This window comes from Rhinolophus ferrumequinum, chromosome 25 (assembly GCF_004115265.2).
Source record: "Rhinolophus ferrumequinum isolate MPI-CBG mRhiFer1 chromosome 25, mRhiFer1_v1.p, whole genome shotgun sequence".
Classification (NCBI taxonomy): domain Eukaryota; kingdom Metazoa; phylum Chordata; class Mammalia; order Chiroptera; family Rhinolophidae; genus Rhinolophus; species Rhinolophus ferrumequinum.
In genome coordinates, this window is record NC_046308.1 from 7,317,685 (window position 1) to 7,332,303 (window position 14,619).

At 50.4% G+C, this 14,619-nt stretch overlaps 1 protein-coding gene across 6 annotated transcripts in view; it reads right to left on the reverse strand.

Moving 5' to 3' along the window:
- The window catches only part of HECTD4 (HECT domain E3 ubiquitin protein ligase 4), a 165,260-nt gene that overhangs the window by 14,409 nt on the left and 136,232 nt on the right, over positions 1-14,619 (reverse strand). For all 6 annotated transcript variants that reach the window (XM_033098456.1, XM_033098451.1, XM_033098450.1 and 3 more), the window contains 9 exons: positions 10,437-10,618; positions 9,624-9,829; positions 9,190-9,320; positions 8,695-8,900; positions 6,669-6,848; positions 5,134-6,440; positions 3,935-4,142; positions 1,191-1,414; positions 952-1,103 (listed from right to left, as the gene is read on the reverse strand). In XM_033098456.1, the coding sequence (XP_032954347.1) occupies positions 952-1,103; positions 1,191-1,414; positions 3,935-4,142; positions 5,134-6,440; positions 6,669-6,848; positions 8,695-8,900; positions 9,190-9,320; positions 9,624-9,829; positions 10,437-10,618 (2,796 nt within the window). The remainder of the gene's footprint in view (positions 1-951; positions 1,104-1,190; positions 1,415-3,934; positions 4,143-5,133; positions 6,441-6,668; positions 6,849-8,694; positions 8,901-9,189; positions 9,321-9,623; positions 9,830-10,436; positions 10,619-14,619) is intronic.

A 14,619-nucleotide genomic window follows, 5' to 3' on the forward strand; every position in this document is an offset into this window, starting at 1 on the left:
GGAAAGTTTACTGAGCCAATTCTGAGGACAAACTGATGCTGTCAAATGTGAAAAATCTCAGAGACACGTTTCCAACATTCTTTCTACACACTTTAGAAAGTATATATTGTCCGAAAAGTAGCCACAAGATAGAGGTAGCTACTACCTAAGTTCAAACTAATTAAATAAAATTACAAATTCGGTTCCTTGGCTGCACTCACCACCCTTCAAATGCTCACATGTGTCTTGATAGCACAGGTAGAGAAACAGCCGAGTTCCATCACCACAGACAATTCTGCTGGACGGTACTGATTTAAGAACACCATTTATATGTAATGAACAAAAAGACCCCTTCTTTTTCTGATCATTTGAACAATTCCTCTGGAGACTCCTGCTCGGTAACACTCTGCTGTCAGCTTCAGCTGGGAGTATTTGAGTCATAAGCCGTAACTAAATACTATTAAACATGTATGCATATCCACATGGAATATTCTATAGCTATTAAGAAGAGGAGTAGCTTGTCACTGCAGATGCTTTTGAATTTTGTACTAGTTTAGCCATTTAAAATTTAGGAAAACAACACTTATGCCTAAATACAATGTAATGCATTTAAGTGTGAAAAGTAGTTGGTATGCACAGGCTAATTACATTTTTTTACTACGTACATATGCATTTTATAGTCTTTCTACAATAACTATGTATTGTTTGTGGTTAAAAGAAGTTAGAATTTTGAAACAAGTCTGTACATTTTAGATGTTTCATTAATTCGGCCTGGTCTGCTTTCCAGCCTCCACCGTCCAGACTTTACTGTGAATCAACTTTTCAGTTGAGGAGCCAAGGACTGAAAGGACCCCAGCAGGGACCCCAGCAGCGCGCAGAGCCCAGCCTGGATGTCTGGCCTCACAGGAACCTGCTGGGAGGCGCGCCCGTGCCCCTGGCCCTGCGTGCCGGCCGAGCCCCGCAGACGCCCACCTGACGCTGTTGAGCACGGCTTTGTCCTTGGCGGGCGGCTTGGTGATGGGCCGCTTGGTGCTGACCACCTTCACGGGGTGCTGCTCCTTCCCGGCTTTGCTGTACTTACTCTTGTCAAACTTGGGCTTCGGCACGCCGTATTTCCTCAGGATCTGCGGGCGCCAAAGGGGGACGGTCCTCAGGCTGCCCCCGAGGCACACCGGGGGCCCAGCACAGGCATGGTGGGGAGGGGCGGCTACCTGAGTGAGCTGGTCCTCCAGCACCTTCTTTGGAGGCCGGACATTGGTGAAGAAGAGGTGGAGGAGGTTGCCTGGCGTCTGGGAGTTGATCTGCTCTTTGCTAAGATAAATGTCAGACACTTTGATGGGCTTTGCTGGTGTCAGGCTCAGCATCTGCTCTGAGTGGGCGCAACTCTTAAATATCTCCGTCAGCACCTCTCTGGCCCCAGGCACCAGCTTCTCACCTGTTACAGACGGAGGAGGGCATGAGCATGCGGTGCCAGGCTAAGCCCTGCAGCTTTTATTTCTCATAAATAATTCATTTTTAAAAGCGGGTAACAGCAGCGACGATGAGCTGTCCACCAAAACCTGCTCTCCCCCTTTGAAGCACACACCTCTGTTACAGTCCAGCCTTCTTTGCTGTAAGGTGTGGCCCTGTGACATGGGACATGAGCCCCTCCTGGGCCAGGCTGCTCTCCTCTGTGCTCGTGCCCTCCACTGGCTGCATGGAAATGACAAGGCCCCTGGGATGGCAGACCTTGACGCTCACCCTGGACTCTCACACGAACGAGAAATAAACTGCCACTGGGTTCGAGACACTGAACTCTTGGGTCTGTTTCTCATGGCAGAGGAACCTACCGTGACTTACATAACACATTTGTGGTGGATGGTCCCAAAGGAACAAAAGGATACAAAGCTTGCCAGTATTTTTAGTGCAAAGCACAAGTTGTTAAATAGTTATTATACTATTAGAGAACATGTTTCAAAACTGACACAACGAGCAGGTGGAAAAAGATTTCTCAGATCCAAGAAAACTCCACCAGCATGAAAAAAAAAATTATTTCTTTATTTATCCCCAAACAAGTGCTCCGGGAGGCGCTCTCACCTTTCCTAGCGGGCCTGTCAGGAACCCATCTGACGCCTCTCATGGCCGACAGCCCCAACTTACGAGCTGACTTCTCCTTCCTGCCTGTTCTCCTTTCTCTCTCTGGGGGTCCCACACACCCCAGCTGTGGGAACTACAGCACAAATGCCACGCAGACACCTAGGCTGAGGGTGGGGGGACAGGTGTGCAGAAGAGGTGGCCGAACCCTAAGAGCTGACCCAGCAGAACCACAACTTAGGACTCTCGCGGCAGTAACATGGCAAACACGCTACCACAAGACGGAGTACCTTATGTGGAAGGTTTGCCTCTAATAGAATCAGGAACTCGAATAAATTCAAAGTATGAAAAGACTGGGAAGGCATTAATTATGGCAGAAAAGGATTTTAGGTTTCGCACAGACCTTACACTATTCATCCCCACGTGGGCAGCTGAGAACTGAGGGGGCAAAAGAAAAAACAAAACAAAACACTGACAAGGGAACAGAGCCCAAGAGCAGGGTGAGGACAGCAAGGCAGGCCCCTGAGGCAGAAGACTGCCAAAAACTCAGTGACAAAGGCATATATCTAAACCAGTATTAAAAAAAAGAAATCAAAATTAATACACAACAACCCATGATGAGCAAAACATTAACACTGCTGTGCCGAGCCATATGAAAGCTGGATGCAAAAGGAAAAATCAGTAACACTGATTTTGCCTTTATTTACAATTTTAGTATTTTGTTCATCATGGTTATTTTGCATTAATTTTGACTTTTAGAAATCTTGCCTTAAAATATTATTCATCCAGATCATTGAGTTTTTTGGAGCCCCATTACATTCTGTGCCCACGGCCTCACCTCACTCTGGTCCCAGCACTGAGGAAACATTTCAAAATTTTATGATTGGTGAGTAAAAATTTGAAACAACAAAACTTATACTCAACATTTTTGTACTTGGAAAACATAAAAGAAAAACGCAATCTATTATGAAATGTCAAACAAGACCAAAGATATAGAAAAAGGAACAGGGATAAAAAAAAAAGACTAGTGCATAATAAAAATGACAACATAGAGAACTGTAGTTATAAGAAGAAAAAAGAAAAATTGCCACTGCTTCTGAAGTGAAGCTTGGGGCGAGCGCCTGGCTTGAGGTGGGATCTTCTGCTAGATTCGCTCTGGGGGAGCCTTGGTAGAGCTGGGGTCCTGGATGAACCCTCAGCATCGTAACAAAAGATGTGGGGAAGCGAGACAGGGTCCACCCACGTAAAAGCCATCAGAATGACAAAGTGGGACTTTGTGAAAATGGAGCTGGAACTGTTTCTTCTCCAAGAATTAGTTTTAAAAGGTAGGCCATTCACTGTCCGCAAGCATATGACCAAGTGACTACCAGCAATGTACTTGATACATTTTAGCACCACAGGACAAACAGAAGAAATGCACTTGAACTCGAACAAGGGGAAGCCTGGCTGGACAAAAAGAAAAGCATGACTTGAATGCAAGCCCACATTCAAGTCTGAAGCAGACCGTGGCAGAGCCATTCCTGGTGGTCCCTGGGCTGGGTGGCACACAGCGGCCTGTGGCAGGGGCTACCCATGGTCTTCCAAGCTGTGATAGCTGGGACAGTGTAGGAGTGCTTTCTCTACATCATAAGAAGAGGCATATAATGCATTTTCCCTTAGCCAAGCAATGAACCTCTTGTCCCAAGTTGGAACACACTTGTCCCATCTTCCCAACACCCCCAAATCATTTCTTAAATCTGCAACCCCAGCAGTGTCCCCAGAGTTCCTCTATGTTAAAAACAGGGGAAATTGGGAATGGAGAGGGAAATGATTTTCGTTCCGTTTTTCCCTATAAATTTAAAACTGCTCAAAAAAGTATTAATTTAAAAAACCCATGACTCACCTTTAATTGACTTATCATTGAAATAATCTTCTAACCCTGGGCTCCCCTGAGTATCAAACAAACTCTGATTTACTACAGACACAGTGAGAATCTCTTCCGTTGACATCTCCATCAATTCATCTTCACCATCCAAACTTGACAAACCAATCAAGTCATTATTGTTAAATAAACTTGCTCGAATTTTCTCGATTTTGGCTCGGGATCGTATCTGTGTGAACAGAGAAAAGGGTCAGGATTGGAGTAGAGAGTGGCCACCCCTTCCACAGGAGTGAGCCTTCCAGCCTTCCTGCCTTCCCCTGGAACGCGCTCATCTTGAGCATTTTGTTGGACGAACAGGCCTCTGGCAAAGCCTCTCCCACAGACCAACAGTGGTAACCGTCAGGGAACAACGCAACTGGAAATGTCGCTAAGCTCTGGCCAGGTCTGTGGCTTTATTCGGAAGCTCAGGGGGCTGAGTCCAGGCTGGGCTCAGAGAAGGTCCCCAGGAAAAAGGCGGCTTGTTAAAGAAGCGATTCTAGGGAGGAGCTGGACCGCTGGACCCTTGAGCCCCCTTTCAGAGCCCACCGGGGAGACAGCAAGGCCAGCGCTCTTCCCAGGGATGCCCCCCCCACACCCAATGACGGAGGACAGGTTTTACTCTGAGCCTGACTCGCATTACAGAAGGGCACAGGGAGACACAGGAAGCAGGACTGCTAAACCAGGAGGCGCAAGAAGCAGACGGGGTCTTGCAGTGAAATGCGACCCGGCTACCCATCCCGCATCTGAAACTCAGAATCACTTGGAAGAGCATGGCAAGAGCCTGTTCTCACTGCTCAGTGAAGATCCCTCGTGCGATGCCGACGTGTGTGGCAACCCAAGGCCCCTCAGAAATACGTCGGTGCGGCCTGAGTTGGAACACACTTGACAGGGTGCATCAGGAAGGCAGCCCCCGAGCCCCTCTGCCTGCCTCCCACATGCAGCGATGAACTGCACTGACCCGTGACATCAGACTGCACAGCTCTCTTAGAGCCGTGACCCCAAACACAGACACTCAGCAGAACAAATCACTGCTGTTTCCAGGAGCTGCCTCGAGGAGCCCCCATGTGCCCCAGTGTCACCTAGTAGGCAATCCCTGGGAAATAAGATGGAAAGGCTTAACAAGGTCTGGGGATTCCAAGTGCTCATGGGTGCCATGGTTGCCGAGGCGTGAGCACTGTTACCTCCACGACTGCGAAGCCTTTGATGGGGCGCGCTGCGAGCGGCTGGTTGTCCAGGGACGTGGCTGTGTACATGGAGCCCACGTCTGACACCGAGGCCGTCTCTGCGTTGTCCAGCGGCTCCCCCAGGCTCCCCAGGCTGCCCAGGCTGCCGGTGCTGCACAGAGAGATGTCCAGGCTCTCCTGGCTGGACACCACGTGGGGCTCTAACAAGCCAGGAGGGATGGGCAGCTCGAGGCCTGCGGGCAGTGGGTCCACAGAGAGGTCGCTGACCGTCTGCGAGATGCCCTGGGAGCTGCAGATGGAGGCCTGGCTGGTGGAGGCGGACGCACTGACGCTCATGGCGGGGGTCAGGCTGCTGGACGTGCTGACCTCCAAACTGTCTGTGCTGGGAAAGCCCAGGGTCTTCTCAGGCTCGGCTTTCCCATCACTGCCCTCGGCCTTGTCTTTGGGCTTCTTGGGGTCCTCGTCCTGCAGGGGAATGTAGATCTCGTCCTTGAAGACCCCGCCATGGGCGTTGCAGGCCTTGCGGATGGCACCTCTGACGATGCCCTCGTCCAGGTGGGTGGGGATTCCGGAGATCACCAGCAAGCGGCTGTGGGCAGTGGGGCCGACCAGGGCCTGGCAGGCGTCGGCGATGGCGTCGCTCGTCACGCCCAGCCCCTGCGGGTCCTTCCTGGTGAGGTGCCGGAGGATGATGAGCAAGGTAAGGGCCCGATGGAACCACAGCATGTCCTCGGGCTTGCTGCCCCCGATGCTGAGCATGGCGGGGTCTGAGTCCGCGGAGCGGGAGGCCTGGCGCTTCCCAGAGGAGGAGGCCTTTTCCCGCTTCATCTTGACTTTCTTCCTCTTGGATAGGAGGCTGGGGCTCTGCGGTGTCTGGCCTGGGGAGGACGACGAGGAGGAGGACGAGTCACTGAGGTTCGGGGCAGTCGATGAGGTCACCCCGCTGGCCGTGACACTCATGTTGGTAGGCAGGGTCACTTCGGCCACCGCCAGGCAACCTTCCATGAGTGCGTGAAAATACGTCGAGAACCTGCCCTGGTCGGGGGCCGCCACTGTGCCCGAGCCCCCGCAGGTGCTGCCTGAGACCCAGCTCTGGGTCTCCTCGTCGTACAGCTTGTGGAGCTCTGACTGCAGGGCCATCAGCACCGCCAGACAGGGGTTCAGCTGGAGGGCGATGGGTGAGGACAGGCCAGCAGGGCGCTTCCTCTGCTCCAGGCCGTGCACCGTGCGCAGCAGCTCTGCTAGGAGATGGAAAACGAGCTCCTTCACGCAGGCTGCCATGTCCGTGGTCCACAGGAAGTTTCCTGAGGCAAACAGAAAGCAGTGACAGCAGCCATCACTCACACGGCGTTTATTCTGCGTCAGGCACTGTTTTAAGCACTTTAACAGATTCAAGCCTCAGAGCACCCCTGGGAGACAGACATTACACGATTCACCCCATCTCACAGATGAAGAAACAGGCACAAATAGCTGCAGGACAAGCTCCTCCCTCACCCCCAGGGCCCCTGATCCCGAGGGAGGGTAAGCCTCACCCAGCAGCTCCACCACTTGCAGGAGGACAGGTGCGGGGACGGTGTCAGGCTCATCTTCAGATCTCCCTTCGCCGTCCTCTGACTTCCAGGACAGCAGCTGCTCTGCGAAGGCCATAGCCAGTGGGAACTCCAGGGGCAGAGAATGTAACACCAGCACGGCTCCGGGAGGTGGAGACACCCCTAGAAGAAGGGCCAGGAGGAAAGCTCGTGACTGGCAGCACCTGACCAACAGCACGTGACCAAAATAAGCCTGAGCGAAAGGCCGGCCATGTGTTGAGTGGAGAAACAGGGCCAGAACGGCTTCTGCTGGAGGTGAGAGGAAGCATGACTCTGACATTCCAGAGGCAGCTTCAGGCACGGAAGGAACCAAGGCACATCCCTCCATGAAGTCCACTTATTGGTGTGACAATGGGACAAAGCGCAGCAATGGGAACTGGGAAGGATAAACATTCCCCAGTCAGTCAGATACCAACCAGCCTGATGACCCAGCATGGAAACAGGAAGTAAGACTTTGAAAGAGGCTTCACTGGAATATTCGCAGCTTGGTAAGGAAATGATCAGCCCTTTGGTATGGCTACAATCCCAGGAGAGCATCAAGTTTCTATCAGGTTTATAGAGCGGACCAGCCTGGGGTCCTGGGCAGGAGGCACCGGTGGGACCTTGGGCTGATTCTCTCTTACCTTCCGTCACTGCCGTGGCCTGAGTCTGATCAAAGCTGCCTACAGTGAGAGGGAAAGGCCCTGAGGCCTGATGCCCCTCCTCCTGCATGGCACCCCAGCCCCCACTGCAAGCACTGCTCAGACACCAGCCAGGCAGCAGGGGTCAAGTTAGGAGGAGCCATGGTGACCGGCCTGCACTTTGGGGGGAATGTGTACATGGTGACAAACGGGGAATGACGCCTAAGACAGAGATCTCCGTGTTTAATGTGAAGTTTTTTGTTGTTGTTTTTTTACATGGTAGGATGAGGGTTAGGAAATAGAAAGTTGTTTTTTTTTTAATTGGGGAATATTGGGGAACAGTGTGTTTCTCCAGGGCCCATCAGCTCCAAGTCACTGTCCTTCAATCTAGTTGTGGAGGGCGCAGCTCAGCTCCAAGTCCAGTTGCTGTTTTCAATCTTTAGTTGCAGGGCGCACAGCCCACCATCCCATGTGGGCATTGAACCAGCAACCTTGTCGTTGAGAGCTCACGCTCTAACCAACTGAGCCATCCGGCCGCCCCTAATGTAGAGTTTTAAAGACAGCTAGTATAGGCAAGACTCTATGAACAAATAGGCCCTAATACAAAGAGATCTTTAAGTTGTGTAGCAATGACCAAATCACTTAAGGAATGTCCTTTCATTTCATTTCCTAAAGAAATGTCTCTAGGACCGGGGCGGTGGCGAGGCCAAGTCCCATACAGCTTGTAATTGCCTCTAGCAAACACGTGTCCATATTTTCTTGTCAAATACATCAAGGACGCACAGTGGAACTCTAAGCCTGGGTCTTCCTTTCCTCTGTGTTTATTCAGAGTCCGCTGTGTGTGGTACATAGAGCAGACAGCGACGGCTTCGCCATTTACAGAGATGGAACCCTCATCTAAACCTCAACCTGTGGAGCTTAGCAAAGGATGCAGAGGAGACAGAACCAAATGGGCCCCCCAGCCGGGCCACCGGGCTGTTGCTCACGTAGATGGGGAGCAGATGCTCACTGCTGCTCGCGCCCCAGGAAGCCGTATCCCGCCTGAGACATGCCGGCTGTAATGGGCTTACTACAGCTGCATGCTGAGACTGCTCTGTTCAGGCCAATCTAAATAGTAGGCGGCCCAGCACACTCGGTGAAAGGAGTCTGAGCAGCCTCTGCCAGGCCTGCCCCAGGCGGCAAAGGGAGCTACTTTGTCTACAATACGCTGCCCTAAGCGGTGCCAGTCTATACACATAGAAATTGGAACACAGCAAGGTACAAGGCACAAAATCCTTTCTGTGGTGAACAAGAAGAAAAGCAGAGGACTTCAAGCCGTTCTTGTTACTAGGAGCTAATTCAGGACTTACCCAGCTTGATGTGGACCTTGTCTGTGGAGAGGATCACGCAAGGGTACTGGTTGGTGGTGGGAGGTGGCGTGAGCCCCGTGTTGGCCGGAGACGCATCCCGAGGGTAGCAGACGGCTTCGATGAGGTTTAGCTGGCCATTTCGCTTCACTTTGTGGCCGAGCCCGTAGACAAGCACGCGTGCCCACGGTGCCTTGTACAGAGAGGAGCTGAGAAGGAGAGACGGTGTGAACAGTCCACGCACACCAGGGAGTCAGCAGATGCTTTGTCGTGAGAAGTGAGACTACGTAAGCCGTTCCCACCACATTTTGAAGGTCATTCTTTATAAAGACTGATTTCCAAAACATGGAAATATGGGAAGAACTGTAAATTATTTTCAAACACAATAAGCATTGAAAATAGAAAAAAAACAATTTGCGTTTTTCTTCTGTCAATTTCTCCAGAATGCACTTAACTTTTCTCTCCCCATCACCATCTTCTGGAGAACAGGCAACTTACTCTTTGCGGAATCCGGACTGACTCTCTTTGCAAGACACCACGACAAAAGCCGCCCCAGGGAAATTAACGTCCATGTTGACTTTGGACTCGGTAACTGGAAACTCTTCGGAGGGGAACTGCTCGGGTGCTGTCTGCAAAGAGACATTTCACAAGGAAAGCCACAGGCTAAACACAGGAGAGCACTTCATCTTCCCGGGTCCCAGGCACAGAACAGAGCCCACACGATGCTGTCCCAGGTTCAGGAGACAAGAAAGTCCTCCAGAGGAAGGACACTACAGAAGGGACACGACAGGAGAGCATCAAAGAGAGGAGACCGATGCGGGGGGTGGGGGCAGGCATGGGGAAGAAAGAGTGCCATTTTCAGCAAGCCCACGAGCCATCCAATTAAAAACTGCCATCCCCGTTCAGGGGACATCAGAGCTTTAGACTTCTACCTGCAGGAAAGAGCAGATCTGCTTCGTCAGCTCCAGAAGGCTGTCCTCGCCCTGGTGCAGGGTCCGTGTGATGGCCACATTGAGCCACTCTCTCACTGTCTGGGAGCTGCCCTGGTAGAAGAGGTCTGTGGCCGAGCAGCTCTGGGAACGCACGCAATGCTGCAGTGACTGCGCCAGGAGGATGGAGCTAGAGCTGATGGTGCCGTCTGGGGACAGGAGAGGAACCACAGAGCCAACGGCTGTGAGAGCCCAAGTAACCAGAGTGAGCAGACTGTCCAGATACCCAGCATGGCTCGGCCTGGACACGACTGGGATAACAGCGTTACCTATCACATCATGGGGGCAGGACGGAGTCAGGAGATCGGTGGTCTTTATATTTCGTTTTCCTTTAAGTAGCAAAATGATTTCCTAAAATAAAATCTTAAGTGGAGGCCCAAACAGGAGTGGAGCTGCTTGGATTCAGGGGCTCCCAGAGCCTGACGTACTGGGCAGCCCAGCCCACTCTGAACTGGACCGCAGAACCGCTAAGGTGGCTCCGAGTGGAGAGTGTAAAGCACACTCCACAATTAGTTTGGGAAGCTCAATGCTTAGTGGATTAATGGCTAAGGTCAGTGATGGACCTCCATTTCCAAAGAGGGGAAAGCACTGCCAAGACCATCGTGGCTCTTCCTGCCCAGAGACACCTCCGCACCGGGCCCCCCATGTGGACAACGGGCACCCTGAGCACCAGCCTGCACGGCGCCCGGTTCCCTCTCAGGCCTTCCCCTCCCTGCTGCTGACGTCTGCCGTACCAGCAGCGAAGCCAAGGTTTACCTGGGAGGGGAGGTGCGAGGAGCTGATTGGACAGCAGCTGCAGGTGCTCCAGGGTGATGTCACGGATGGCACGGATGTGGAAGAGGCGGGTGAACAGGTGGGGCAGCTTGGGGGCGAAGATGCTGAGCAGCGCCAGGCGGCAGTACAGCCTGGCCAGCGCGGCCTCGCAGCGCAGCAGCTCTCTGCAAGGACAAGGCGGGGAGCTCACTGAGCAGCTGCGCTCCAGCCCCACCCTGGGCCGGGCTGCAGGCCTCTGAAGGGACACCATCGCATCTCAGCCTTCTCTCCTGGCCCCATGCACTGTACTCCAAGGTAGTGACTTGTGCTTAAGGCAAAAAGCCATATTTAGTTATGTTTGGATTTTCTCAACTCAAAAGCCGCTAAGGAGGAAGAGACGAAAATATATATTGAAACAAAAACTTGTGTATGTATGTTCATAGCAGCATTATTCATAGCCAGAAAGTGGAAACCACTCAAATGTCCATCAGTGGAGGAACGGTAAATCCTATACAATGGAATATTTTTCAGCAAAGAACGGGAAAGGAAAAAGGAATGAAGCACTGACATGCTACAACCTGGCTGAACTTTGAAAACAGGATGCTGAGTGAAAAAAGCCAGACACAAGGGCCACATATTCTCTGATTCCACTTACATAGATCACCGTCCAGAATTAAGCAAATCCACAGAAACAGAAAATAGACTGGTGGTTGAGCCAGGGGACAGGAGAAGAGAAACTGACTAATAATGCGCCTGGGGTTTCTTCTTGGGCTGATGAAAACATTCTGCAATTAACTGTGGTGACGGCTGCAGAACTCTGCGAATACGCTAAAAAACACTGACTTGTACACTTTAAATGAGTGAATTGTATGGTATGTGAGTTATATCTAAATAAAGCTATTATAAAAAATTCACTGTGAGCATTTTTAATGTGATGAATTTATGAAGTAACTGGCATCCACCTTGAATATCAGCTCACTAGCGACTAAGCAGGTCTCATTCGGAATTGCCATCTCTTGGTAAAGAATCGAATCTAGCTAATACCAAAGAGGCTCCCTGTATTTTATTAGCTCATCACCATAATTAAAAGATCTCCTGGCAGGAAGTACTTTACTAAAAGGGCAAGTTAGAAGCTGCCCTAATCTCTAGGTCTAAAAACCACTCGGAGCCAACAGGGGTCATTTGATATTGCCCACTGACCCAATTAAATTTAATGCTGGTCTATCATGAATCAGATTTGGGCATAACGACACTTAAAGAAACAACAACCCATATGTGACACCCGATGAGTGTGTAGAGACAAGAAGTGGAGACAGTGAAGATGCTGCGTTTTGGGTGGTTTCTTTCTCACCGCCACCAGTTTGTAACATTCTTGTGCCAGCATCTAAAACAAACCCCTCCACCTGTCTCCTCCCTCCTCGGAATCCCTCTGTTGACTACACAGCTCCTGAGACCAGGGCAGCAAAGCAGACAAGGTCTGAGTGTGAAACCTGAAAGCCCTTGCGGACTCCCCACAGCTTTCTCCTCCGACTGAAAACGATGACGTTGCCAGGATGAGGCTGGAATGAGATCATTCTGGTCCTGGGCAGCCCTGCTTCGACCCGGTCACTGATGAGCCCTCTACCCCTTTGTTTTCTGAAGCTCTCTCTCAAACCCATGTAAGTGCTTTAGACAGTGTATCTCTGAAGAAAATCCACACTAGGACCAGAAATCACTTTACACATCAAACAAAACGGTGTGGCATGTTTCGTATTTCTCCCAACACCGAGATCACCACATTATACTGAGAATAAATGTCCTACATTTGTAGTCTGACAGATGACAGATCTTACAAAGCACTTTCTTGCCTTTTCTCTCAGTTACTTAGACAATCGTCAGTAGGTATCATCTATCAGAGACATTTGCTAAAAATACGGCTGAAAGACTTACTAACGAAGCTTTAAAAACTTTTAATAGTATCATGTTGATATTTAAGCATATATGTTTGGGGATCCTTTTTAACAATTATTTTGAGTCTACCGTATGAGCCAGGACCTGGATCAGGCAGGCACTGGGGGCTCTAGCAAAGAATCAGACAAAGTCTCTGCTTTTAGGAAACTTACATTCTAGAGGGAGGAGACACACAATAAAAAATTAAAAAAAAAAAAAAAAGCAACATATTAGGTCCTGGAAGAGAACTCAAATACTGTTACGACAACGTGTGACTGCATGCCTACTTTAGATTAGACGGTGAGGCAAAGCCTTTTTGGAAAGGTGACATATTCATTGAGATCTGAATGACGAGAATGGGACAGCCGTGCAAGGTTCTGGATAAGCACTGCAGGCAGAGGGAAGTGCGTGCAGAGATGCAGAGGCAGAAACAAGCTTAGTATGTGAGCAGAACAGCGAGTCCGGCGCGGCTGAAGGACAGCACGCTACAGGAGCAGACACTGAGGCCCACGCAGGGCCCCTCGAGCCAGGGTCCGGGTGTAACTCCTACCCCCGGAAAGGGAAACGGAAAGCCACGGGAAGGCTTGGGTTAGAGGAGACGTGAACGATCTATGTTTCTAAAAGAGCATTTGGCTGTTGTGGGGAGAAGAGGGAGCTGGGGCCTCGACCAGTGGGCTGGTGGCAGAAACAGGGACAAATACACCGGGGACGTATTTTGGAGGACGCGTCAACAGGACCTGCTGACAGGCTGCATGAGACAGTGAGGAAAAAGGATGACTCGTGGGGCCCCTGACAGACACGGAAAGACCAGTGGAGGAGGAGTTTAGGGAAAACCCAGATTCTACTTGACACGCTACATTTTAGGTGCCTATGTGACTTTCTGTGAGTGAAGGGCCAACAAAACTCCTTCCTCGTCTCTTTAAGAACTGACTTCAGTTAACTTGTTTTTAGCTCCGTTCTTCTGAAAACCTGACAAAAGCAGAATGTCAACAATCCTACCAGATACACTGCTTATGGTCAACATAACTCCCAGTTGGCAAGCTGCTTCTGGCCTGGAAGGTACATCTGGCTGGAAAGAACATTCTCGGTGGGATGTGGCTTCGAGGCTTCCGGGATTACAGTGACTCTCCCTGAAATGCCTAGAAGTCATGCCTGTGGAGTTGTTACAAAAGGTAGTGGCTTCTGTTTGGGACGGACACGGGGCTGCTCAGCCATTGCAGGAACACTGCCACGTGACGTCTATCCCTCACACCTGGGTTGTCACTTGGGTGGGTGGGGTCAGAGAACAGCCCCTGTACTTCTGTGTTCTACTCCTACTGAAAACACCTGCATGACACTGCCCTGTGGCATGTCATGCTTCCCATCCTGTATCTTTCTAAGTGAAGCCAATGCCAAGTGTGGCCTATTTTGGTCTTGTGAATTTGATTGTTAAACTGAATTTGAGACTATGCAAATGTGGTGATTCCTATATCTGAGTGCAGATCACAGGGGTCAGCTGGATACGTGTATGTGGAGTTCCAGTGAGAGGTCGAAGCTGGAAATACGCTCAAGTTGGTTCACAACTGACAACATAATGAGAAACGTGACACTATCGGTGAGTAGCATGAGAAATTGTTATGGAAACTTATCAGAGAACTGTTTACTATTACATTTTCTCCGGAATTGTTGCACAATTTTTATTTATTTTTATTTTTTTTTATTTTTTATTTTTTTAATTTATTGGGGTGACAATTGTTAGTAAAATTACATAGATTTCAGGTGTGCAATTCTGTATCACATCATCCATAAATCACACTGTGTGTTCACCACCCAGAGTCAGCTCCCCTTCCATCACCATACATTTGATCCCCCTCACCCTCATCCCCCATGTTGCACAATTTTTTGAACCATTCACAGTTGTATGTGAGGGCATCCTGCCAGGTTGTTAAGCATCCTGCCACAGAGAGCACCTGTTCCCTTAGAGACCCCCGCGCAGTGCTAGGCACGAAGCAGGCACTCAAGGAAAACCTCGTTAGCTTAGCAGAAATGAGCTCCTGCTCACACACTGCCTCACACACTCAGCTCTTCTTGCCTTGCTTTACTCTTTAGAAGTTTTCCACACTCTTCAAACCTCCAGCCACCCCTCCACCCCGCCAACTCACAGCAGAGTGCCAGGTGGTACTGGATCCCGCAACTTTTCTTCCCAACTCCTGCCATTTTGCTGTTATCTTTACTAGCTGCCTCCTCTCGAACTCTTAGCTCTGAAGGAAAAGCCTTC